Source organism: Sus scrofa, chromosome 1, assembly GCF_054392235.1.
Source record: "Sus scrofa isolate SSC_HxYL_T2T_F1_AM1 chromosome 1, Sscrofa_HxYL_maternal_Yorkshire_Landrace_v2.0, whole genome shotgun sequence".
Taxonomy (NCBI): Eukaryota; Metazoa; Chordata; class Mammalia; order Artiodactyla; family Suidae; genus Sus; species Sus scrofa.
Genome location: NC_139383.1, coordinates 84,244,466 through 84,270,816, shown reverse-complemented (window position 1 = coordinate 84,270,816; position 26,351 = coordinate 84,244,466). Strand labels below are relative to the sequence as shown.

At 35.9% G+C, this 26,351-nt stretch overlaps 1 protein-coding gene across 3 annotated transcripts in view; it reads right to left on the bottom strand.

Moving 5' to 3' along the window:
- Nucleotides 1–499: 499 nt before the first annotated feature.
- IBTK (inhibitor of Bruton tyrosine kinase) overlaps nucleotides 500–26,351 on the bottom strand; it is a 98,801-nt gene continuing 72,949 nt past the window's right edge. For all 3 annotated transcript variants that reach the window (XM_005659413.4, XM_001924870.7, XM_084964275.1), the window contains 4 exons: nucleotides 14,642–14,776; nucleotides 3,550–3,621; nucleotides 3,023–3,155; nucleotides 500–1,737 (listed from right to left, as the gene is read on the bottom strand). In XM_005659413.4, coding sequence (XP_005659470.1) covers nucleotides 1,606–1,737; nucleotides 3,023–3,155; nucleotides 3,550–3,621; nucleotides 14,642–14,776 — 472 coding nt within the window. In that variant the 3' untranslated portion in view covers nucleotides 500–1,605. The remainder of the gene's footprint in view (nucleotides 1,738–3,022; nucleotides 3,156–3,549; nucleotides 3,622–14,641; nucleotides 14,777–26,351) is intronic.

Here is a 26,351-nt window from a genome sequence, read left to right as displayed (position 1 = left end):
TTTGTTTTTAACCCAAATGAAATTCTGTATAATATATAAACCGGGCCATAAAGTACCACTGCTCTGAATGAGGTTCGTAAAGGCCTAAAACTGTACAGACCTGGTCAGCTCCAGCTCCTCCTTCACATCCGACCTACTAGAGGCCCTTAAAGGGTGCTTTCCAGAGAGTGTGGAGTACGCCATGAAAATCATCACTTTATAGCATCTCTGAATATTAAAGATGCCAATATGCATAGAAGAATCAAAGTTTCAAGTGAAATAGAAGATCTCTTTAGAGCAATATCAATAAAACATAAAATTCATTGTTTGCAATTTACTCAAACATACATAATATAAAACTTTTCACAGGTGGATTTTAGGAAAACTGCCCTTTTTTAGGCATCTGAATGGATAGAGCATCAAGTTCAATAAAATACAGGCTACAATATATGACAGAATCATTAGGAATTCCTCCTATAATATATATCAGTATAGTTTAAGATAGCAAACACATTACCAGTGAAGTGATCAACATTAGTTTTTATTGCACATTTGCTTACAAGTCTGCTGCTCTGGGTGGAGCTAAACCTCCTGTTGGGTTAATTTCAGCCCTATTTTTATCAACCTAATTATAGCAGTAATTTGCCCCTTTCCCCTAGGCTTATTATGTCCCAGAAAAATTAGCCTTCCCAAATTGTCTAGGAGCACAAATTTAACATTTGTTTTAAAATCTTTAAACATTCAAAAACAACCCAAACAGCATACTGTAAAGAAAATAATGTCTATTCCTATAACCCAGGCTCAAAGAATTTGATTATGTAACATTGTAAAGGTAACTATAAACCAAAATTCTTGCAGATTTTTCAGTTCTTGGATGTATAATGAAGTATTTATTATAAAAGCCTAATTGTGAAAGAATTTTTCCAAGTGTTAAAGTTTTCTAAAAGGTCTCCTCATCCCAACCAATAACAAACCCCACAGTAACTCCAAATCTCACAAAGGAACTATTATCTTAGACTCTTCCTTTCTTTCTACCACATTCTACAGTTCAATGCAAAATGGAGAATGCGCTGTTCAAGCTGAAATAATATGACATTCAAGCAGTTCAGGTTTTAAATACCCAGAACACCCAATGCCTGATCAAAAGACACATGAATGGAGACATAACTACTGCAGGAAACACAAAATTTTGACCATTAATGAATCAGAAGTAATGGCTGATGCTCCTAATTTAAGTTCATCGGTATCACACTAAAAAAAGACAGCTATTTGGCAAAAATCTTCTAAATTACTTATCCCAAATTCTCAAATGAAATTATCTTTAATGTATCACTCTTAAATTTTATACTTCAATCACTCATGTTTTCCTTTTAAGACTATTCAGAATAAATAGTTCTATTTAAACTTAATCTACTAAGTTTTTCCTCTCACACATCTTTACATAGTTACTAAAATCACAATTCTGAGGAATTTCTTTTTAATCATATAAACATTATATGCTCAAAATGCAGTAAAGAAATTAGACCCTTTCTTATTCTATCTAGAATGCTGTTACCAATCTTCTGCCACAGCATTTATTTATAACAATCACAATTTATGAAAAATGTATCTCAAGTCCATGGTGAACTAGCATCCGTGCTTATTCCACATAGGTACTGCCAGTGGTCCCTGTGGTGTCCTTTCAACAATGACAAACTCATCAGGGTTGCCAAATGCCTCATAGAAAACCAATAAATCTTGAATCGCACGCTCCTCAATCTGAAAGGAGGAAGGGGGAAAAAAAGAAAATTTGCTTTACTCTTTCAATAACAAATTAAGCAGGATTCTATCAGCCTTCCAATTTCCTCTTGTGGAACTACCACTTTCTAGGCATACAATACAGCAGAATTACATATCCTACTATCCCCTCAGCACTTGGAGAGTTGAGGCCTAAATAGATTAATCAGATAGCCACCTGCCCTTTATTTTAATCTGGAGCAGAAGGAAAAAGAAAGTGAAGACAGCTGTTGGAATCCATTCAATCCAATAGCTCTTTCTGTGAGATATTTTTTGTTATTGTACCAGTCATCTAATTCTTTAAGCTCTTTAGGGCAACTAAGAGTGTTATTTGCTTCCTAAACCCAGCTCTCTGGTTTTCAGCTATGTCAGTGGAATCTTAGTATCTCTCAAATAAATTCTCTTTTCCTTAAGTTAGCCTGAGTGTGTGTCTGTGGCTTACAACCTTAGAGCTCTTACTGAACCCAAGAACTAGACAATGCCAAGTTCTCTGTGGGTCACTTTCAACAACTAAAAGAGTCAAAAGCATCACCAGTGGGAAAACAAAACAAAACAAAACTAGTTCTAGCACAATTTATCAGTTCTAAATTAGTTATCCTGAATTACAATTCAGTTAATACTTGCTGATGCTCCAGTTTACTCTTGTACTGCATTTACATGTTAAATGTGATAAATATATGCACCTCTGCAAAGAAAACAACAATTTTCCTTCTTTCTTTTTCTTTTTTTTGGCCACAGCACACATGCAGCATCTTAATTCCCAGACCAGGACTGAACCCAGGCCACAGCGGTGAAAGTGCCGAGTCTTAACCATAGACCAGCAGGTAACTCCCCATTCCCCTAATTTCCATGGGGTTAATTTCTTCCTTTTCTGCTGTTTTTGCTTAAATGTCACTACCCCCAGAAAGGTGCCACACATTCCACTCCAGACCATCCTCCTCTGTTCCCCCACCAGTCCTGCCTACCAAGCAGGGCTGAGTCAAGGACTAGGGTAAGCTGTTGGCCCAGTTAAAAGTCCAGTGAAAAAGAAAAACAGCAAGAACTATCATTATCAATCCAAGACTTAGGTCCACTCACCCACACACAGTGAAGCCAAACTACTGATACCAGGTTGTGGTGAAGAAGTGTAGTGTTAACTGCAGAGCACCAAGCAAGGAGCCAAAGAAGCTAGTGCTTAAAACACTAGAATTCCCAGGATTTTAGGACCTCAGGATGAAATGTAGTATAGTTCCTACCCAAAATAAACCCAAACAAGCATGTTATTTACCTGAATCAAAGCCAAAGGTTTTTCTCGACTTCTGATAAGGGCTGCTTCCTGCTGTAGCTCTTCTTCCACAATAGATGCGAAAGTGACTGGGGCTGCTGTGGAAGGAGCAGTCACTGAAGAAGAGAGCCAGGGACTGAAATAGTAAAAATGAATTTTCATTCATCTTGCACATTTTACACACAAAAATCTCCCCGAAATACTCTTCATGTTACATTTTTTCCTTAGTGACCTACAACATAAAGGGACCTAGAAACTTTTGCATTTCACTTATAGAATGACAAGGTGAGAAACAGAAGGAGAATTAGTATTTTATTTGGATCAGAGCTATAGAGAAAACTTTGGAAATATCAAAAAGTAGAATGGAGCAAAGCAATATAACTAAACAGAAAGGTAATTCAAACTGTGGAGCAGGGAGTATTCCAATACATTCTATTCAGTATCATACTAGTCCCAGTTTCTTAACATTCTCTCTCAGGGCTAAGTGTCAGTTTAGCTTTGAGGTCCCAAAGCTAATCAATTAACCTTACTTGGGACTGTCTAGAAGTGGTACATCTGAAAAACGGTTGCCTTCTGGTCCTGGGGAACCATGAGTAGAGCATCTGCAAAACATGCCAAAAGTGGAGATTAAAGCTTCTAGTAACACTAGTAAAATCACTCATTAATAGAAGTGTCAAGGAGGTACTGCAAGGCCCTGGTTCAGCAGATTAACTAATATACATAGTCAGACTTATCTTTAACATCATTAAATAACAACAAAAAAGTCAAGAGGTAGTTATAAAATCTTGTGTATAAAATACCACAGGGGAAGATCTTAGAAGAAATAGACTATTTTTTCTAATAATTGTCATACATAGCCATTTATTGTAATCAATCATACAAAGGAAATAGACAAGTCTGTAAAGAATGTTTTACATTAACATTTTATAAATAAAAGTGACAAATTAGTACTAGGTCTCAAAATATATAGAAACCAGATAAATAGCAGCTGAACTGTATAACTAATACATAGTCTAAATTTTGTGAACAATAAAAATATAGTAGAGACTTTGAAACTGTAGGGATTACAGATAGGACAGAAATTTAAGGCATAATATGCCTTCTAGGAACTCACAAAAAGATGAGGAAACAACATATAAAATGACATAATACAACAGAAATGAACTTAAACGTATCTAACAAAGTTCTACTGACAGTATGGACTACAAAAATAAAAAAGATTTGGTCATTAAGAAGATCTCATGGCAAAGACAATAAAAGGGTTTACAGGATTGGGGAAGAAGCATTCCTGTAAAGAAAAAAATTAACAAAGGAACTATAGAGAGTAGCCTAACTGTGGAATTTTAGCCTTAGAAAGATAGCCAGAAATTACTTAGATTAATCCAATGCCCTCTTTCAGCAATAAGCAAATTTAGGTCTAGCTGGGTTTCACAACAGAAAAGTCAAACAGAAGGTGAAGAAATAGGGCCTAAAATATTGATTTCTTGACTCATTTATGCACATTTACTGGCTATGTATCAGTTTTTGTTGTTGTTGTTTTTGGTCTTTTTAGGGCTGCACCCACGGCTTATGGATATTCCCAGGCTAGGGGTCCAATCAGAGCTGTAGCCGCCTACACCACAGCCACAGCAACCTGGGATCCGAGCTGTCTGTGACCTACACCACAGCTCATGGCGGCGCAGGATCCTTAACCCACTGAGAGAGGCCAGGAATCAAACCCCCATCCTCATGGATGCTAGTCGGGTTCGTTAACTGCTGAGCCACAACAGGAACTCCTCTATCAGTATTATGGTACTGAAAATCAGGCTGTTTAAAACTCAGTCCCCTCCACTCAAAAAACTCTTATTGAGTTTTTTAAAAGGTATTTAAGCAATGATAAAGCAGCATGAGCGTATAGGAATAATTTGAGAGTATACCAACATGTACCAAGAGTACATGAACAACATTTATACCAACAATATGCCAGGTACTCAGGACTTGGACAAATTAATGTATCATGGGAGAGGGTTGGCTTCACTGAGGAAACGGCATGAAAGCTGAGGAGAGTGGCACTGAGACAGGGCTTTGGTCATACAAATACATGGATGGTTAAAGATTTTGTTGGCTTCAATAAACAGAATGATTTGATTAAAAGTATGGAAGATATTAAAAAGGGAAATAAAGTTAAAATGTACAAAATGCACTAAGAACTAGACATTCCTGTTGTGGCACAGCAGAAACAAATCCAACTACTATCCATGAGGATGTGGGTTGGATCCCTGCCCTTGCTCAGTGGGTTGGGGAGGCAGCGTTGCCATGAGCGTGGTGTAGGATGCAGATGTGGCTTGGATCCCACATGTTGCTGTGGTATAGGCTGGCAGCTGCAGCTCTGATTCGACCCCTAGCCTGGGAACCTCCATATGCCATGGGTGCGGCCCTAAAAAGCCAAAAAAAAAAGCACTAAGAACTAAAATATTTAAACCTGATGTATATATGTGTAAACAAATTTACTGTGTTTTCACATACATTATCCCAATTAATTTTTGTAGTACTCTGTGAAGAAAGCATATATTATTTCTATTACACTGATCAGGAAACTAATATTCAAAGAAGATTAGATAATTTGCCTGATTTGCAAAGTGAGTAAATGCTAAAGACAGAACTCAAATCAAGGCCTTTTCTTTTTTTTTTTTTTAATTTTTTAAATAATTTTTTTTATATTCCCACTGTACAGCAAGGGGGTCAGGTTATCCTTACATGTATACATTACAGTTACATTTTTTCCCCCACCCTTTCTTCTGTTGCAACATGAGTATCTAGACAAAGTTCTCAATGCTATTCAGCAGGATCTCCTTGTATATCTATTCTAAGTTGTGTCCTGATAAGCCCAAGCTCCCCATCCCTCCCACTCCCTCCCCCTCCCATCAGGCAGCCACAAGTCTCTTCTCCAAGTCCATGATTTTCTTTTCTGAGGACAAATCCAGGCCTTTTCACTCAGAGTACAGAGTACCTTTCTTACAAAGCTACCTTTATTTCTCCTCTCCCCTGCAGTCTATAGACTACAGTCCATCACAAACGTCTTCTCATTCTTCAAGAACTGGCTCAAATATCACCTTGTCTTGTGTGCACTGGTGGCACAGTGGTGAACACAGCTGCCTCCCAAACATCACCTCCTCTCTGCTCTCAGACCATGTCAATTACTGCTTTAGACCTTCACACGTGGTATTTGTACTGTTTACACATCTGTGTCTTAACTGCTAGACTAGTCTCTCAAGGTACAGGACTTTTCTTTCATCTTTGTATCTCAATGTCCAGCAGAACACCCGGAATATATAGTTGTTTGTAAAAAACTAGAAAATACATAACTGAAGCAGAAAGCCAAAGGATTTTAAGCATGGGATGGAATAAAAGCAGAGGTCTTTTTTTTTTTTTTTTGAAGTTCCTTATTGTTTTGAATTACTGATAACTTGTTTATTCTAGATGTAGGTACTGAAATACAAACTGAAATGAAAATAGGTAGTAACAGGCTCTTAGTTTTAATGAAGTTCTATGACTTGAAACTTACTGGATACCTGACCATTGATATCCAAAAAAGAAGTCTCCAGGATGAAGTAAAAGAAAACTTCTGACCAGAAGAAAAATAAAGCCAAGGAGATGAACTAGAAGGTTGTTGGGTTAAACTTGTTATGAGATGATGAAAATCTAAACTAGAATGACTGTAAACTAAATGGAAATATGCTACATTCTGATAATTACCTTAGACAGACTAAATGCAAAATCCCCTTGGTTAAGTTCCTTGAAAAATTCTTAAGTCAATTAAGACTGGAGACTAGAGGCATTTTAGGACAATAAAGTATAACACAGAGTAATGAAAACATAACTTAACTGGTGCTCAAAAATCATCCTTGGGGCTTAGGGATCAGCTTGTGTTTTGCACTTTCAAAGAAATGTGAAAATAATGTAAAACCAATTATTTGTTAAGTAAGAAGCAGTAACTACAAGCCCCATCTTTAAAAATATGTCATTGGTTAACAGAATTAAATATAAGGACTATAATATCCTACATAGGTTCTGTTAAAGTTAAGCAATCAGAGCTTAGGTAAAAAACTTTATGTAACATTTTATAGTTTACAGAGTACTTTCATATAAATTATATGACATGAACCTTTGTAATAAACCTATATGGTAGGCATTACTGTTCTCAATTCAGAAAGGTTCACAGAAGGCTACTGGTAAACATCAGACTAAAACTCAAATCTGTTTCATAAGATTATAACGCTACAATTCTATAAATGACTTTCAATGGAGAAAATCATCAATTATACTCAAACAACTTGAAATCTATCAAAATTTCATCTTAGAATGAAGCAAACCAGTTAAAACAGAGCTATGATTAAATATAAAATGTCTAAGCTTTCAGATAAAAAGTAATAACATTATGAAGCTTTAGGTATTTGCAACATAGAAAAAGACATCCCAATAGATAATCTGTATAAAATTTAGCCTTCTAAGAAACAACATAAAATGGCTGGCTAAAATCTTTCAAAGACTTTTGTTCAAAGTGAGGAACATTAATCTTGCCAAATTTAGACTTTAAGAGAACAACTAAATTACTTCTTGCTTATACAATTGACATTTTTAAAAAGAACTACGCATTATCCCAATTACAAAGGTTTTTATAAAAAATGGGAGCTGATATGATTTTGTCTCACACATAGTTTTTCTTACTAATTAGAAACACAAGTTCACATTTTCTGCCCAGAATTACATAAGGGGGTATTTCAGTGAAAGGAAAATGAAAGAAAACACATTAAAATGGAAAAGAACAGGAGTAACAATAAACAAACAGAAACTGCATAAATTTCTCTTTTCACATCAGTAAGTAACATTGCCATTCTTGGATATCCCTAATATTAGAGGGGGGAAAAAATCACATTTTCTACAATTAAAACAAAAATGTGTTATTTGTGGAATTTCCTGAGAGGAATTTCCTCTCTCCCTGCTATCCTGATTCCCTAAAGAATAATAAGCATTCCTATCTTCCTGCTTTAATTCCCACTATTTCTCCATTTGTTCTCCTCTCTGCTTTTAATGATCTCATCCTATGTTCAAAAGCTTGTAGCAATGAAATGGATCAGTATTTTTCTAATACTGTTCATATGGCCATAAATATAATGATTAAATATTTGGAACAGGATAGGGAAAGAGTTTATAATACTCCAGCTTGTACTCCTCAATGAGTACAAGCCCATGGTCATTTTTCCTTCTCTGAACCTCTCATATAGCACTTAGTCATACACTGCTTTGTGACTTCTTTAACACTGTTAAACTGTAATTTTATTCTTCTGTCAATGAACTTCCATGTGTGCATATGTAGACACACCACCTAGACTTCAAATACATTTAAGGCTGGGCCTGTGTATTATGTATACCCAAGAGAAGCCAGCAGAATACCATACATATACCAAATGTCACATAATTTGGTGAATTAATAAATATTTTACTTTATCTGTTATATTTTATTACTTCCTTTTAAAAAAGCTCTTATGATTACATATTTCCTATGACTAAATTAAAATGAAATCCAAGCAGTTTTCTTTCTCAGTGATCAGATGACAACACATAACTATTTAAAACATTAACTTCCACTTACCAAACACCCAAACTATGGAGAGAGCATGATCCATCATATGCTCCTTTAGCTAAAATTTCCAAAGCAGTGTAACAGCACCCTTTTCACAATTAAGAGCCCTGATGTTATAGCACACTCTAGTGATCAACTATGAAACCACAAATCCACAATATTTTAAAAGTTCCACAGAAGACATATTTATCCAAAGAAATTAAATTTTTAAAAATAATGTAAAATTTTAAAATGTTAAAATATTAAAACCAACTGAACCATTCATATCTTAAAATACATACATCTATGGCATATAACCACTACATTAAAAACAAGTTACTGGAAAGAGAGCTACAATTCTGTTTCATTTATTCATCCTCTCGTTCACCAGATGCTCACTGAGCACCCACCACCTGCTAGGTAACATTCTAATCACTGAACATACAGCTGAATATACAGACATTCCATGGGGAGTACATTCCAGGTAGCCTAGTGAATGCCAGAAACTGCAGAGTACTGAACCCTATATATACTGTTTTTCCCCTATATATACATACATATCTATGATAAAGTTTAACTTATAAATTAAATTAGGCACAGTAAGAAAGTTACCACAATGATAAAACAGAATAGTTATAACAATATATTGTAATGAAAGTTAGGTGAATGTGGTCTTTCAAAACATCTTATACAAACTTAATGTCTTTTCCACCTTAACTAAGAACTAATCATGCATGCACTTTGGCTTTTGCACATACAAAAAAGTTTGATCTGATGTGCAATAGCAAAACTATTATGAATTTCTCCTTCATAATTTTATAGATGAAGAGTCATTTATGCCAAACTCCTTAGCAACCTCAACAACATACAATTTTTTTTCTCACCTTATCAGATCGAGAACTCTCCATTTTCTCACTTAAAGGAAGCAATTTATGGCTCCTCTTTGGCACATCCGAATTGCCAACATCACTATCTCTGAAGGAAACATCCGAATAAGATGGAGATATCAAGAAGGCAGAGGGAGAGTCAAATCTGCCTTAGATGTGGACAGGCAATTCAACTCTTTAGTGTAGAGCTGATAACTAAACATAGAAGCTCATGAAATATCATAGAAACAATATAAGTGAGGGAGTTCCCATCATAGCTCAGCGGAAATGAATATGACTAGCATTCATGAAGACACACATTCAATCCCTGGCCTGGCTCAGTGGGTTAAGGATCCGGGATTGCTGTGAGCTATGGTGTAGGTCAGAGACATGGCTCAGATCCTACACTGCTGGGGCATAGGCCAGCAGCTGCTGCTCCAATTAGACCCCTAATCTGGGAACTTTTACATGCTATGGGTGCGGCCCTAAAAAGCAAAAATGTAAGTGAAATGAAAGATGACCTACTAGTGAACTGCAAGTACGATGAGTCATATAAAAAGTCCATGGTGTTGGCAATATGGAGGTCACTGCTGAACTTAACCCAGACAGCTTCAGTTTAGTAATGGGACTAGAAGCCAGAATGGATTAAGAAGTGAGGGTGCTGACAGCTCTTTTGAGAAATCTGGCTGTGAAGGAAGCAGGGAATTGGTAATAATAGGACAACTGCTAGAAGAAAGTGTGGGGGCTAAGTGAGGGATTCAATACCCCACCCATTCTACATGCTAGTGATTTGAGGATATTCAAAACCAGATGGGAAGAATCTACTTAAAAGGAAAAGGTTGAACATCTATGAGAGAGGGATAATAAATAGTTTAAGCCTTCAGAAGTGAAAAGCGGTTAAGATATAACTATAGGTCTAATTCCTAGTGTTAGATGGGAAGGATAACTCTTCTATTGCAAAACAAGAAAGGAGGATGAGATGAAGACAAACAGAGGTGGGTTTCTGTGTATTTGAAGTAGGAAAATAAAGAAGTTACATGTCTTTCTATAAGCATGCCTATGGGATAGCACTTATAACTCACAAAAACAATGGTATGTTTATTTTTCGATTAAAAAGTCTATTAAATTTTTAAAAAAATATTATCACAGGAATTCCCGTCGTGGCTCGGAGGCTAATGAATCCGACTAGGAACCATGTGGTTGAGGGTTCGATCCCTGGCATTGCTCAGTGGGTTAAGGATCCAGTGCTGCTGAAAGCTGTGGTGTAGTTTGCAGTGATGGCTCTGATCCCACGTTGCAGTGGCTCTGGTGTAGGCCGGTAGCTACAGCTCCAGTTGAACCCCTAGCCTGGGAACCTCCATATGCCATGGGAGCAGCCCAAGAAATGGCAAAAAGACAAAAGAAAAAATATTATCACAGATGTAGGTTCATTACGGAGGATGACCAATAACCAATTAAATTTTTTTTTCCAACTGAAAATTTGAATAGAAAAACCTCATGAAATATGTATACATAATGACTATTTTAGAACATTTAAAAATTATAATTAGGGGGTTCTCATTGGGCTCAGCGATAACAAACCCATCTATAGTATCCATGATGTTGGGGGTTCGATCCCTGGTCTCACTCGACGGGTTAAATATCCAGCATTGCCATGAGTTGCAGTGTAGGCTGCAGACGTGGCTCTGATCTGGCGTTGCTGTGGCTGTGGTGTAGGCTGGATGCTGCAGCTTTGATTCGACCTCTAGCCTGGGAACCTCCATATGCCATGAGGGTGGCCCTAAAAAAAAATTAAAATTATAATTATATAATAAACACATTTATGAAATATATATAAAATATACATGCATAAGTGTGTGCGTATATACAAGTAGCACTCAAATGTAGTTTGGACATGGAATGCTAAGAGGGGTTGATTTTTTTTAAAATCATTTATAATGACATTTATTTCAACTAGGATTTTCTTAATACTGGACAAAACAAAATGAGAAATAAATTGAATGCTGAGGCTGATAAACTTCCTCCTCATAATGCTTTATACAGTTTTAAGTAATCATTTGTTTAAGGTTGTTCTTTCAGGCTGCATGTTCTATGTGAGCAGGAGCTGTGTTAATATTTTTCACCACTGTAACTCAAATACCTATGGTAATGTCTGATCCAGAGCAGTTAATAAATGTCTTACATTGCACCCAATTTGTATTTATAAGACTTATGAAAACAGCCTTAATATTATTACATTATCATAAGAATGTGTTGGGGTTCCATTTAAGATTTTAATTTTATTTTATTTATTTATTTTTGTCTTTTTCTAGGGCCACATCCACAGTATGTGGAGGTTCCCAAGCTAGGGATCCAATCGAAGCTGAAGCCACCAGCCTGTGCCAGAGCCACAGCAATGCCAGATCCGAGCCACATTTGCAACCTACACCACAGCTCATAGCAACGCCGGATCCTTAACCCACTGAGCAAGGCCAGGGATCGAACCCGCAACCTCATGGTTCCTAGTCGGATTCGTTTCTGCTGCGCCACGATGGGAACTCCAACATTTTAATTTTAAAATAGCAATCCACTGCCAAAGCTATTTAAAAAGTTGGACAGACCAGATGACTCCTTCAGGTCCTTCCTAATCTCTGCTTTTCTGTACTAGAAGTAAACAGCTCAAGAACTTTAGCTGCAAATGTACCTGTATATAATAAGAAAGCAGGTCACGTTATCAACGCTAAAATTATGTTTAAAACAGTTCACCTAAATAGCAGTTTCCAAGGCTTTTAGAAGACCGACAGTTCCTGAGCTGCTTCAGGGCAGGTAAGGCAAGGTTAACTAATGATTCCCATCCCCTTCCTCACTTCAATCAGAAGTTTATATTTCCTAAATATAGATCAATTGGACAGGATAGAAAGCCCAGAATTAAACCCACACACCTACAGTCAACTCATCTATGACAATGGAGAAAAAACAGCCTGTTCAATAAGTGGTGCTGGGAAAATTGGACAGCCACAGGAAAAGAACACTCCCTAAGACCATACACGAAAATAAACTCAAAATGGATTAAAGACCTAGATATAAGACCAGACACTATAAAACTCTTAAAGGAAAACATAGGCCAAACACTGCGAAATAAACCAACCACAGCAACATCTTCTCAGATCCACCTCTTAGAATAATGACAGTTAAAACAAATTAAACTTAAAAGTTTCTGTACAGCAAAGGAAACCCTAAACAAAACAAAAAGACAACCCACAGAATGGGAGAAAATCTTTGCAAATGAAGCGACTGACAATGGATTAATCTCCAAAATGTATAAACACCTCCTACAGCTCAATACCGAAAAAACAAACAACCCCATCAAAAAATGGGCAGAAGATCTAAATGGACAATTCTCCAAAGACATATGGATGGCCAAAAAACACATGAAAAGATGTTCAACATCACTCATCATTAGAGAAATGCACATCAAAACTGCTATAAGGTACCACCTTACACCAGCCAGAATGGCCGTCATCATAAAGTCTACAAACAATAAGTGCTGAAGAGGGTGTGGAGAAAAAGGAACCTTATTACACTGTTGGTGGGAATGTAAATTGGTGCAACCACTGTGGAAAATGGCATGGAGATTCCTCAGAAAACTAAAAGTAGATCTACCATTTGATCCAGCAATCCCACTCCTGGGCATCTACCCAGAGAAAACCATGACTCGAAAACTCGCATGTACTCCAGTGTTCATTGCAGCACTCTATACAACAGCCAAGACATGGAGACAACCTAAATGTCCACTGAGAGGCATGGATCAAGATGATGTGGTACCTATACATAATGGAATATTACTCAGCCATTAAAAGGAACAAAATAATGGCATTTGTAGCAACATGCATGGACCTAGAAATTATCATGCTAAGCGAAGTCAGTCTGACAATGAGACATCAACATCAAATGCTATCACTTACATGTGGAATCTGAAAAAAGAAGTTTATATTTCCTATTTATTATAACTGGATATCAAACTTGATTTTAATGAAGGGCTTGGGGGGGATTGAAATTATTTATCATTATGAAAAAGTTATTAATCTGGTCACGACTGATTTTTAATTTTTTGTCTTGTCTAAAACACTCTGGGGAGTATATTCTATCTTGGAAAGATGTCACATTAGCAGAAATAGGAAAAAAAACAACAACACTATTTAGTCAACCAGCTTGAAACAGTTTTTTCTTCCAACACTAGCCTAATACCCATAAATATTCTCTTTTGAACACTGATTGAGGGAACTTGGATGTATCATGGTGGGGAAAATACTTTTATTAAAATTCTACCTTTAAACTAGGTTTATATGTTTGTGTTTCATATAGGCATATGAAACATCTTTTTAATATACACTGGACTTTAAAAACCAGTATCAAAAATAGCTAAAAGTTGTAAACACCCAAAGGTTGGTTAACAGATGCAAATAAACAGATGATTTTTTAACCATACAATGAAATATTACTGAGTAATAAAATAGAATGAACTACTGATACACATAACAATGTGGATGAATCCTAAAACGTATGGTAAGTAAAAGACAGATTTAAAAAAAAAAGTACAGGGGTTTCCACTGTGGGGATCGAGAGCCTCTCTGCAGCACTGGAACGGAGGTTCAATCTGGAGCCTGGCACAGTGGGTTAAGGATCCTGTGTTGCTGCAGCTGTAGCAACTGCAGATCAGATTCTGATCTCTGGCCCGGGAACTCCATATGCCACGGGGCAGCCAAAAAAGGAAACAAACAAACCAAAACAAAGTACATGCTGAATGACTTTACAGGTCTATAACTGTAGAATATATAAGCTAGTCTGTACTGAAGAAATGAGTGAGTAACTGCAGGGGAGCAGGATAGGGAAGGAAGGACCACACAGGGGCATGAGAGTGGTGGTTACATCCACCAACTGGAAAAGCTGTGATGATGGTTTCATAAGGGTTTCCACAGGCCAAAACTTCAAACTGTATACTTCAGATATGTACAGTTTACTGTGAGCCAATTATACCAAAATAAATCTTAAAAAAAATAAACACCGTAATTTTGAATGTAAAAGAATGTATAAAAATCTACCTCATAATTTTTAAAGACTACTTCAGCATGTAAAATCACCACAGAACACTTTAAGGTAGAAAATGTTTATTACCTTACAACTTTTGGATCCTGGGAATTTTCAATTCCTTTGAAACAAACTTTTCTGACATAATCAGTAGCAGATTTTTTTTCTTCTACTAAGAAATCTGGGAATGACTTGGATGACACTGAATGTAGAGAAGATGCCCTGAAAGAACAACAGAGATGATGTAAAATACTCATTGTTTTTAACAAGGTTGCTGCTGAAAGTGACAAGGGGACAATGGAGTGAATGTATTATATAGTTACAGTTTTCAATGCAATGTTGGATTCTTGCTGTCAACTGTGAACTAACAAAACTGTGTATTATTAAAGCACAATCAATGGAGACCAACATAGGCAATAACTCAGATGTTGAAACTAGCAATGTTAGGAGTTCCTGTCATGGCACAGTAGAAACATCCAACTAGAAACCATGAGGTTGAGGGTTCGATCCCTGCCTCGCTCAGTGGGTTAAGGATCCAGCGTTACCGTGAGCTGTGGAATAGATTGCAGACATGGCTTGGATCTAGCATTGCTGTGGCTGTGGTGTAGGCCAGGAGCTATAGCTCCGATTAGACCCCTAGCCTGGGAACCTCCATGTGCCAAGGGTGCAGCCCCAAAAAGAAAAAAAAAGCTATTATAACTATGCCTTAAGTAAAGACCAAAAATTTGCTCTGAATAAATTAATAAATAAGCTCAGCAGAGGGAAACTATGAAAAAGAACAAAAAAATTTTAAATCAACCAAAGTGACTTATGGGATAATACTAAGGTTAATTACATACATGTAACTGGAGTCTCGAAAGGAGAGGATATAATGGCAGATAAAAATATCTAAACAATAACCAAGCATTCTCCAAATTTGGTGAAACACACAAAATTAAAGATTCACGAATTTTAACCAACCCCAAAGAAAACAAACACAAAACCACGCTTAGACCCACACTGGGCAAACTGCTAAAAACCAGAGATCCAAAAAAAAGTCTTGAAAGCAGTCACAGAACTTCAACACAGCATGAAAACACCTAACTTATTAGAAACAATGAAGGCCAAAATATTTAATGTGATGAAAGGAGGGAAAACTGTCAATTCACAATTCCACATCCATATGAGTGAGCCTGGGCAAGGATCCTCTCCAAGTCAAGCTCTGAAATAAACCAGTCCTGTATGAACCTTGACTCAGTAATGTGGGAGACCTTGGACCGGGCACCCACCTAAATGTTAAGCTAAGCCATAACAGATTCCTGACCCAAAGGAACTCAGAGACAAAAACACTGGTTGTTTTAAGCAACTGCTTAGGGATTATTTGTTACAAACCAATAGATAACTATAGAAGATAACATATGAGTTAAAAGGACAAGGAAGACATACTAAAAACTGCTGAAATTAACTTAAAAGTTTACATGTCATAAAATTCATCCTATCAGAGTTCCCACTGTGGTTCAGCAGGTTAAGAACCCAACACAGTGTCCATGAAGATGCAGGTTCAATCCCTGGCCTTCACTCAGTGGGTTAAGGATCAGATGTGGCTTGGATCTGGCATTGCTATGGCTATGGTGTAGACCGGCAGCTGCAGCTCTGATTTGACCCCTAGCCCAGGAACCGCCACATGCCGCAGGAGTGCCCTTAAAAAAGAGAAGAAAAAAAAATTCCACCTTATCTCAAAACAATGGGCCAGGGACCTCTTATCTCACAAAAATACAACCAGCAAGTATATAGAAATTAACTGCCTAAGAGAATATGTGAAAATTAAAAGGAGGGATGTGTACCTTATCTGAACATTATATGTTGGTGGAATATAATGTAATTGGTCAAATAAATACCTACCTGAATACATACATAAATAACTATGCAAATTAATTTGATAATCTACATGAACTAGACATACCTTGAAAAAAACAATTTATCAAAGGTAACAAAAAAATAAGAACTCAAAAATATACCCTCATGTACAAAGTCATTTTACTTTCAGTAACTGAACTGCCAAAGCAATCCAGTGGGAAGTGTTTTCTATAATAAACAAATGGATTAGAGAAGAGAAAAAAAAAAAAACTTTTACCTTTCACACTATACCCCCAAATTATTTCAAGATGAATTATAGACCCAACATAAAAGCTACTATCCTGGAGTTCCCACTGGGGCTCAGCAGAAACAAATCTAACTAGGTTCCATGAAGATGCAGGTTCGCTCCCTGGCCTCACTTAGTGGGTTAAGGATCTGGCATGGCTGTGGCTGTCATGTAGGCTGGCGGCTGCAGTTCCGATTTGATCCCTAGCCTGGGAACCTCCATATGCCGCAGGTGCAGCCTCCAAAGGGCAAACAAACAAAAAACTACTAGCCTAGAAGAAAACAAAAGACTATCACAACAACTTGGTGGTAAGCAAAGGTTTCTTAAGGACATACATAGCAATAACCATCAAATCAAGAAATGATAAATTAGGAAGTTCCAGTTGTGGCTCAGTGGTTAACGAATCCGACTAGGAACCATGAGGTTGCAGGTTCAATCCCTGGCCTTGCTCAGTGGGTTAAGGATCTGGCGTTGCCGTGAGCTGTGGTGTAGGTCGCAGACACGGCTCAGATCCCACATTGCTGTGGCTGTGGTATAAGCCGGTAGCTACAGCTCCTCTTAGACCCCTAGCCTGGGAACCTCCATATGCCATGGGAGCGGCCCTAGAAAAGGCAAAAAGACAAAAATAAAATAAAAATAAGTACCACAAAAAAAAAAAAAAATCAATATAATTCATCACATTAACAGGATAAAAGTCCTATGGAAAAGTTCTGTGATCAAGTCAATGAAGCAAAAAAATGAAATATTTAGGGATACATTTAACAAAACATGGATGGACATGATACATACACTGAAAAGTACAAAACACTGCTGAGAGATTTTAAAGAGGCCCTAAAGGACACCATGTGATAGATACTATGTTCATTCTTAGAAGGCTCACTGACTCAATAACAATAACCTATCAATACTGTGCCATTCATCTATAGATTCAAAGCAATATCCAACAAATCCCAGCAGGGTTTTTTTTTGATAAGCCAAATCTAAGATTTATATAAACATGGTCAAAACTGAAAATAGAGAAGATAATTTTGAAAAAAAAGACAAGTCAGAGAAATTGTCCTATCTGATTTCAATACTGATAAAAGCTATCATTATTGAGTCAGTGTGGTGAGGGCACAAGCACATACAAGCTGGTCAAAAGGAACTGAGTTAGGGTCCAGATCTAGACCCACACATACTTTTTCCAGCAAAAGTACCAAATAATAAAATGGAGAAAGGACAGTCTTGTAAAAAAATTGTGCTGAAACTAGGAATATCTGTATGAGAAAAAAGAATAAAACAAAAAACTGGACCTCTACCTTATCAACATATAAAAAGAAACTTAATCATAAACCCAATCACAAAAGCTAAACTTAGGAAACATCTAGATCAAAACAAACACAAAATTTTTGTAACCTTGGAATAAAGATATTAAAAGCCCTAACTTTAATTGAAAACAACAAACCCTGATGTAATAGGTTTTACCAAAATGAAAAACTTATGCTTCTCCAAAGAAAAAGGTTATTAAGAAATGAAAAGGCAAAATACAAAGTGGGAGAAAATATTCACAAAACATATAGCCAACAAAGGCCTTATTTCCAGAATAGAAAACTCTTAGAATTCTATATTAAGAAAATATATTGGGAAATAACAATTTAAAAAAATTAAAAAAAACAGCCCAATAAAAGGAAAAGATCTGAACAGACATTTCAAAGATATGAAAATGGTCAGTAAGCCCCTAAGAAATGTAAAATAAAAAACACCTACTAGAAGAGCTAAAATTAAAAATTAAATATACAAAGTGTTGGAAAGGATATGGAATAATGGAAATTCTTATATGCTGCTAGTAGGAATGCATAATGGCATGACCATTTTGGGAAACTGGTACTTTTCTCAAACTTACTCACTTAGCAATTCTACTCCTAAGTGTTTACTCAAAAGAAATAACACAAGACTTGTACATAAATAATAACTTTTTTCATAAAGATAAACTGGAAACAACCCAGTATTTTTCAACAACAACAAAAAAAGAAGAAATTCCTAATACATGCAACAACATAGATAAAGCTCCAGAAAGAAGGAAGCCAGACACAAGACAGAGCCCACTGCACACAGGTGCCAATTACATGAGTTCTAGAATAGGCAAAAACTAACCCTATTATAGTAATAGGAATTTCATTACTTGTCAAAACTACCACTATACACTTGAAATCAGCCCATTTTATTTTATGTAAATTATACCTCAGTAATTGCAAAAAAAAAAAAGAAAAAACAAACAAAACAGAATACCCAATGAAATCTATACTCCTCTAAATGACAAATAATTTCTTATGGATAGGAACTGGAGAAACTGCAACTCACATACTGCTGATGAGAATGTTTAGCGGTATCTACTAAAAAATGAATACATGCATATCCTATGACCTGCTAATTTCATTCCTAGTTATATACGCAACAGAAATGCAAACATGTTCAACATGGACATGAACTAGAATATCTACAGCAACCCTAACAGTAAAACAATAAAGCTACTCAAATGAAGTGAATGAATAAACTGTGGTATATTTACATATGGTATATTAGACAGTACTCATCAAAGCATAAATTTCATAAATATAACGTTGAACAAAAGCCAGAAACAAGATGATTCTATATGTATGTATGCATATATTTTCAAAAAGAGAGAAATTACTCCATGGAACTAGAAGTCAAGATAGTTGACTGGGGAAGAGGGGATTTCTGAGGTGTTGGTAAATATTACCTCTTGATTTGAGTGCTGGTTTCACAAGACGTATTCACAGTTTATGAAAATACAACAACCTAACGAACATAACTGCACTTCTAAGTGTATAAATTATACTTCAATAAAAAGTAATTAAAATTTAAATCTAATTTTACATGGATAAGAGTTCCTGTTGTGGCTCAGCAGGTTAAGAATCCATCTTGTATCCACAAGGATGTGGGTTCAATCCCTGGCTTCGCTCAGTGGGTTAAGGATCCTGCGTTGCCTTAAGCTGTAGTGTAAGTTGCAGACACGGCTGACATCCCACATTGCTGTGGCTGTGACGAAGGCCAGCAGCTGAAGCTCCGATTTGACCCCTAGCCTGGGAAATTCCATATGCCGCAGATGTGGCCCTAAAAAGAAAAAATAATAATGATTTTACATGCTTACCATAGAGGAACATAAAACTTAAGTTGATCTGAATAATCAAAAATATACAAAATTAATCACACCCAATACAGGTTGTAATACTTTAAGGGTGGGATGCACTTTAGAATATCCACCAAAAAACTGTAAACAAGTTTAAAATCATTTATACAGATTGATTTAGCCTCCAAAGATTTCATGCTCATGTTTTTATGGTATTAGAATCATTTTAGGAGTTCCCGTCATGGCTCAGCGGAAGCAAATCTGACTAGTACCCATGAGGACAGAGGTTCAATCCCTGGCCTCTGGCGTTGCCATGAGCTGTGGTGTATGTCACAGATGCAGCTCAGATCCCATGTGGCTGTGGCTGTGGTGTGGTGTAGGCCAGTGGGCTCCAGCTTTGATTTGGTTCCCTAGTCTGGGAACCTCCATATGCCGCGAGTACTTAAAAGACCAAAAAAAAAAAAGAATTGTTTTATCTAGCAATCAGTGTTTTACTTTATAATCAAAAATATAAAAAGATTTTGCAGGGTAGTAGGTAAGGCACACAGGCTCTGCTACCGACTGCATGGGTTCAAATCTTGGCTCTGCCAAGTAAAAGCTTTGACCTTGGGGAGGCACTTAACTACTGAGTTTCAATTTCCTCATCAATAACATGGAGATACTAGTACCATCTCCTTCATTATAATGGTTGTCATGAGAATCAAATGTTAACTTATGATAAAATACTGAAACAGTACCTGACACATAGAAATGCTATCTATGTTAAGTCTGTTACTATCTACAATTTTTACAGCATTTAAACAAAACTGATTTTTCCCCCTGCATTTATTTCTCAATTATTTACTTGGCTGCATTCCTGGGCCAGGAATTGAACCCACACCACAGCAGTGACAATGCTGAATCCTTAACCTGCTAAGCCACCAGGGAACTCCCAAAACTAACTTATTTTGATTTAAGAGAAAGACAAGAAAATAAGAATAACATAGACATTCTGACACGAAGAAATGTAGTCAGCTAATAGACATAATACCTCTTCCTTTCCTAAAATGTGACTTAGAAAATAAATTCAAAAAGATAATCTGTCGTTACTATTTTGTATACTAGAACTGTATCCTTAGCATCATTTTTGGAATTCTTAATAATAGTCAAAATTATGAACAATAATAATGTAAACAGCTTCCTAGTCTAACATTAATTTTCTTCTCTTTTATTTACTCAGAAAATAAAGGGAGTTCCCTTGTGATGCAGTGGGTTAAATATCTGGTATTGTCATTGCAGCAGCGTGGGTTCAATCCCTGGCCCACAACTTCCACATGTCATAGGCACAGGCTCCCCACCCCCGCCCAAAAAAAGAAAAAACAAAGTGAACACAAATGCTGACCAGTTAATTTAATTTAAATACTTCGAAAAAACCATGAAATCCACACCCAGATTAATTTCATACACTATTTGGGGTGCCCCATAAAAAATTGGCAAGGCCTTTTAAAATCCTTTATCTTGTTAGACCAGCTCACTTGTACTGACCTAACCACTGAAACACTTTTACATGCCTTATCTCATTTAGTCCTTACAATAACAACCCTTAAAGTATTTTCATCACTACCTAAGTTTAAAAAAGTGACAACCAAAGCTGAGGGATCTCAGTGATCCTAAGATCACTCAAGATAAGGCAAAATGGGATCCAAACCCAATTCATAATGATCACAGAACTCATTTTGCCATCTAGTCCACCACTGGCTTCAATACGAAATCAGAACAATACTCGCATAAAGTGCCAAAGATGACACAAATGGGAGGAATATGATGATTCATACTCTGTTTTGTTAGCATATGAGCTAAGAGCATCCTTTCATAACAAAATCAGCTACAAATTTTTATCAAATTTCTATTTGCTCAATAATAAAATCAATGTAACCTGCCTCACAGAATTTTTCAAAAAAAAAATTCATCATAAACTTACTACATATCAAAGAAATCAGTTAATCATGTGAATATATTACAAATTAAGTTAAAGTATATAATAATGGTTAACATTTATACATTTGATTATACAATGTTAAAGGTACTGTGCTAAAAATATGTGTTTCATTTATTAACTCAGTTTAGCTTTACAACACCCCTGGTGAAATTCCTTCTATGTTTAGCCCTATTTATGAACAAGAAGACAAAGACTGCATCACCAATCTGAATTCACACTGCTACCAGGCAAGGCTCTCTCCTGAACCCAGGCTTAATCATTATACCCTACTGCTGGTCCACACTTAAAAATTACATACCCTATTTAGAATCTTAAATCATATGAGATAAATGTTCTTTACAGATTTGTATCTGAAACAAGACCTATTAAGTCATTCCTATTCAAGATATTTCTTCGAAAGGAACTTAACCATGATTTTATCACAAAATTTTCTCCAAAACATATACATATATAGAACTTTAAAAAATTAAATACATATACAAAGAACCACTTCTGATTTCCTTATCAATTCCTTTCTCCTCCTCCAAACACACAAACCTGAAGGTTTCTACTGGAAAACAGGGTAACTATGGTGTAAGTACAGTACAGTGTATCATTAGTCATTTGGGAACAGTGCTGGGAAATATTATGTCAAAAAAATTGCTGAGCGTCTTTTTAAGTAATTCATGTCTCTGAAACTTCACAACAATCTGTATAAAACCCACAAGTTGTCAGACTCATCTTGGTGGTAATTTGGAAACTCCCAGATGTGGTAAAATTTATATACACCTTAAAATTTTTTATTTATTTAATAGCCATTTATGATAATGTCTCCTTAAGAATAAAGAGAGGTAACAGTGCTCAAAAAATATCTTAAACTCACAAGTTCATTAATCACGCATAGTGGTTACCTATAAAATGTCTTACACAGATCTCTTTTAAATGAGTTCTATTATTCTTTCCACTGATCATGCCACGATTTGAAACAGTGTCTGATTTCCCAAGATCTTACTTTTCTAACTCAGGCTCTGGCTATTTTCCATTTTAGCAGCCAGAGAAACTTTATGAAGAAGAATTTCAAGACATCTGTAGCCACATAAAAATTAATAGAGATTTTGTTCTTTAACTAAAGCAGCGCTAAAATTTTGCTTTAATGAATAACACTTCTAGCTTTAAAAAGTTACATAATTGAAATTAGTTTGTAATTTATAGGTTATCTCCAAATGGAATTCCGAAGAATTTACATTCATACATCAAGCCAGGCCACAAAGATTGTACATTCTTCCACTCAAGATGACTGGTGAGAAATGTTGTATTATTCCTCCAAGTAAAACATTTGATAATGAAAAATGAGCAACTCCTATATATGCTTGGTGTTTTCACATTAGATTTAAAATGCAACTGGTTAGAACTTCACTGTAATGCAAAAACCAGTTGTCTTTAAGCATTTAACACTGCCACATGTAACTGCATACAGCAGGAGTACTGCCTACATACTAAGGAGTCATGCAGACTAGGTGAATGAATGTGTGAACAAACTAAATAAAATTCCTTATCACAACCAGAAGCAGACTTAGAGGGCTAATTTGTGATTTGCTAAGAATTGCACTTTAACCTTATTAAGATAAACATAAAAAATAAGTATAAAGATAACATTATAAACATTAAGTATAAAAAAATCTTCTAATAAATAAAATTATATTAGATGATTCATCAGGATGATGAAGATGTACCTTTGAGAAGTACTTAAAAAAGACAAAGATAAATCACTACGGTAATGAATATATTCCATAAATACAATCTGTAAATCAGATTAATTTTCTACTTTTTTTCAAAGCTGTGCTAAGTTTAAATTCTACCAACATTTTTAAGGCCAGTATTTATAAGAAATAGTCTCAGGAAAACAAATCTTGCTTTTTTTAAACTCCTTCAAGTATATACCACATGCACTTACACCCTATGTGTATCTGATTAAAAAGCAAGTGATATACTAAAATGCAGCCTTCAAAGGATTTAAAAAAAAAAAAATTCAACAACTGAATAATGACTGTTTCCATTTATACTAAATACACATCAAAATTCAGGAATACCAACATCAATCATTTTACATAAGTATGTTCTTAAAATTTCTAACAAATGTTTGCCAATCCATGCTCTATAATAAAATTTCCATGACCAAATTATATGTATATATTACATACATCTATGCTTATGTATGATTACTTACATATACATATTTATACCTTACATAAAATTTTACTAAGTTAGCTATTTATTTGCTTTATACTGCTTGAATATATAAATTCCAAAGATTTTAGCAGAAATGAACTTTGAAAGAGCCTTCATCTACCAAAAATATAGTCTCTCAAGAAGTTATAAAGAGGTTTAATGATCAGTTTTATGACAATTTATATATCTCTCATTTTAATAAAAATTCAAAATAAAATTATAATCAAATTTAGTTCCCTAAAATATATAAGATCCATTATATGTTTGTATTTAAATTTTCCAGTTGCATTTTCATAAAATAAACATATAATAAACATCACTTCTAATTCACAGTCACCAAAATACTTTTCAAAGAAAAATACCCTGATTATATCTGTGGCCAAATTTTATGGCATTTTTCTTCCCACATTCCTAGAATTCTCTTTAATAGACCACAATGGATTTCTTCTGAAATTTAGAAAGTCTCTTCAATGTAGGAGATGAGCTCATGTTGCTAATAGTGGGGAAAATGTTTTCCTAATCTGAAAACCAAAGTCTGAAGTTACAAATAAATGATTACTTTAATCCTTTTCTCTGAAATCCCATATAAAGAACAAGAGAGTAATCAGAAAGGCATAAACCCACAAAGGCAAAAGATGAAGGCATTAAGACAATAGCAGACTAAAAGCTGTGATATCCTAGTGAAAGCAGAAAAAAGCCAGATTAATCACTGATGTAGTGGAAATAAAGGGAACCTGCCCTCCAGTGGGGTGGTGGGAGAGCGTGGAGCTCGGAACCCTGAAAAGGCATGTACACTGGACACATAGTATGTATCAATCCTGAAGTAGGCGTGAGAATGAAAACATGAATACTAGTTCAAAGGTGACCTGTGGAGTGGCTGAGAATGACAGCTGTCCCCCATCTCCATGTGGTCAGGTGACTTCCTCCACTGTGGTAGAAGAAAAATTTTGATTGAAAATCACTAATTATAGGGGCAGGTCAAAATGAATACAATCTAAACACTAAACAATGAGCTACGTAAAAATCTAAATCAGATGGGGAGAAGCTCAGTCCCAGTCCTAAGTGGTTCACCCCCATCAGTGGTGAGAATGCTGGGAACCAAACACAAAAATTGAAAAGCCTCCTCTGTAGAGAAACTGAGAGACCAAGGAGAAAAGATATGGGGATAGTGAACATTACGTCCTCTATACTGCTAAGTTATCCTACAGTCACATTAACCAGTCCACCTATTCCTCACAGGCACACAGAGACTCCAAGCAGAACTTGAAACGATTAACCAAATAAAATAAAACTAAAATAAACCAAGATATACATAAGAGTGGATAAACACGAATCTAAATCATGACTATTTTTAAGTTTTATAAGTGAAATCATACAGGTTTTGTTTTGGTTTTTTTTTTTTTTTTTTTTTTTTTTTTTTTTTTTTTAGGGCTATACCTGCTACATATGGAGGTTGCCAGGTAAGGCGTTGAAGCGGAGCTACAGCTGCCGGCCTACATCACAGCCACAGCAATGCCAGACCTGAGCTGTGTCTTCAACCTACACCACAGATCATGGCAATGTGGGATCCTTAACCCACTGAGCGAGGCCAGGGATGGAACCTGCAGCCTCACAGTTCCCAGCTAGATTCGCTTCCACTGCACCACAACAAGAACTCCTTTTTTTTTTTTTAAATTAGGGCCAAACCCTCAGCATATGGAGGTTCCCAGGCTAGTATTCGAATCAGAGCTATAGCTGCCAGCCTACACCACAGCCACAGCAATGGCAGATCCGAGCAACACTGGATCTTAACCCACTGATCAACACCAGGGATCGAACCCGCATCCTCATGGATCCTAGTCAGGTTTGTTAACAGCTAAGCCACAATGGGAACTCCCATACACATTTTTTTTTCTTGAATGGCTGCTTTTGATCAATATCATATTTATGAAATTTATCCACACAGCCATATTTAGTCTTAATTTGTTTTTCATAATTCACTACTCTACAAATAAACTACAATCTATCCATTTACTACTGTAGACATTTAGTTTGTTTCCAGTTTTTGGCTTTTACAAATAATATGAACATTCTGATACATGTTACCTGGTGAGGATATTAAGATATTTCTGTTGATATATACTAAAGAGTAAAAAAGTTTTATAAAGTACAGATATATTTAACAGTTGACTATTACATAAGATACTATAAAAACAGCACTATCAGAAAATAAGAAAAAGCTCATGGCAATTAAAGATTTTATTAATTAAAACACTCAGTAGAAGGGCTGCAAGATAAAGTCTGGGAAATGTTCCAGAAAGGTAGAATAGGAAGATAATTATGTAGACAAAAGAGCAAAAGTAAGAAAATTAGCAAAGTA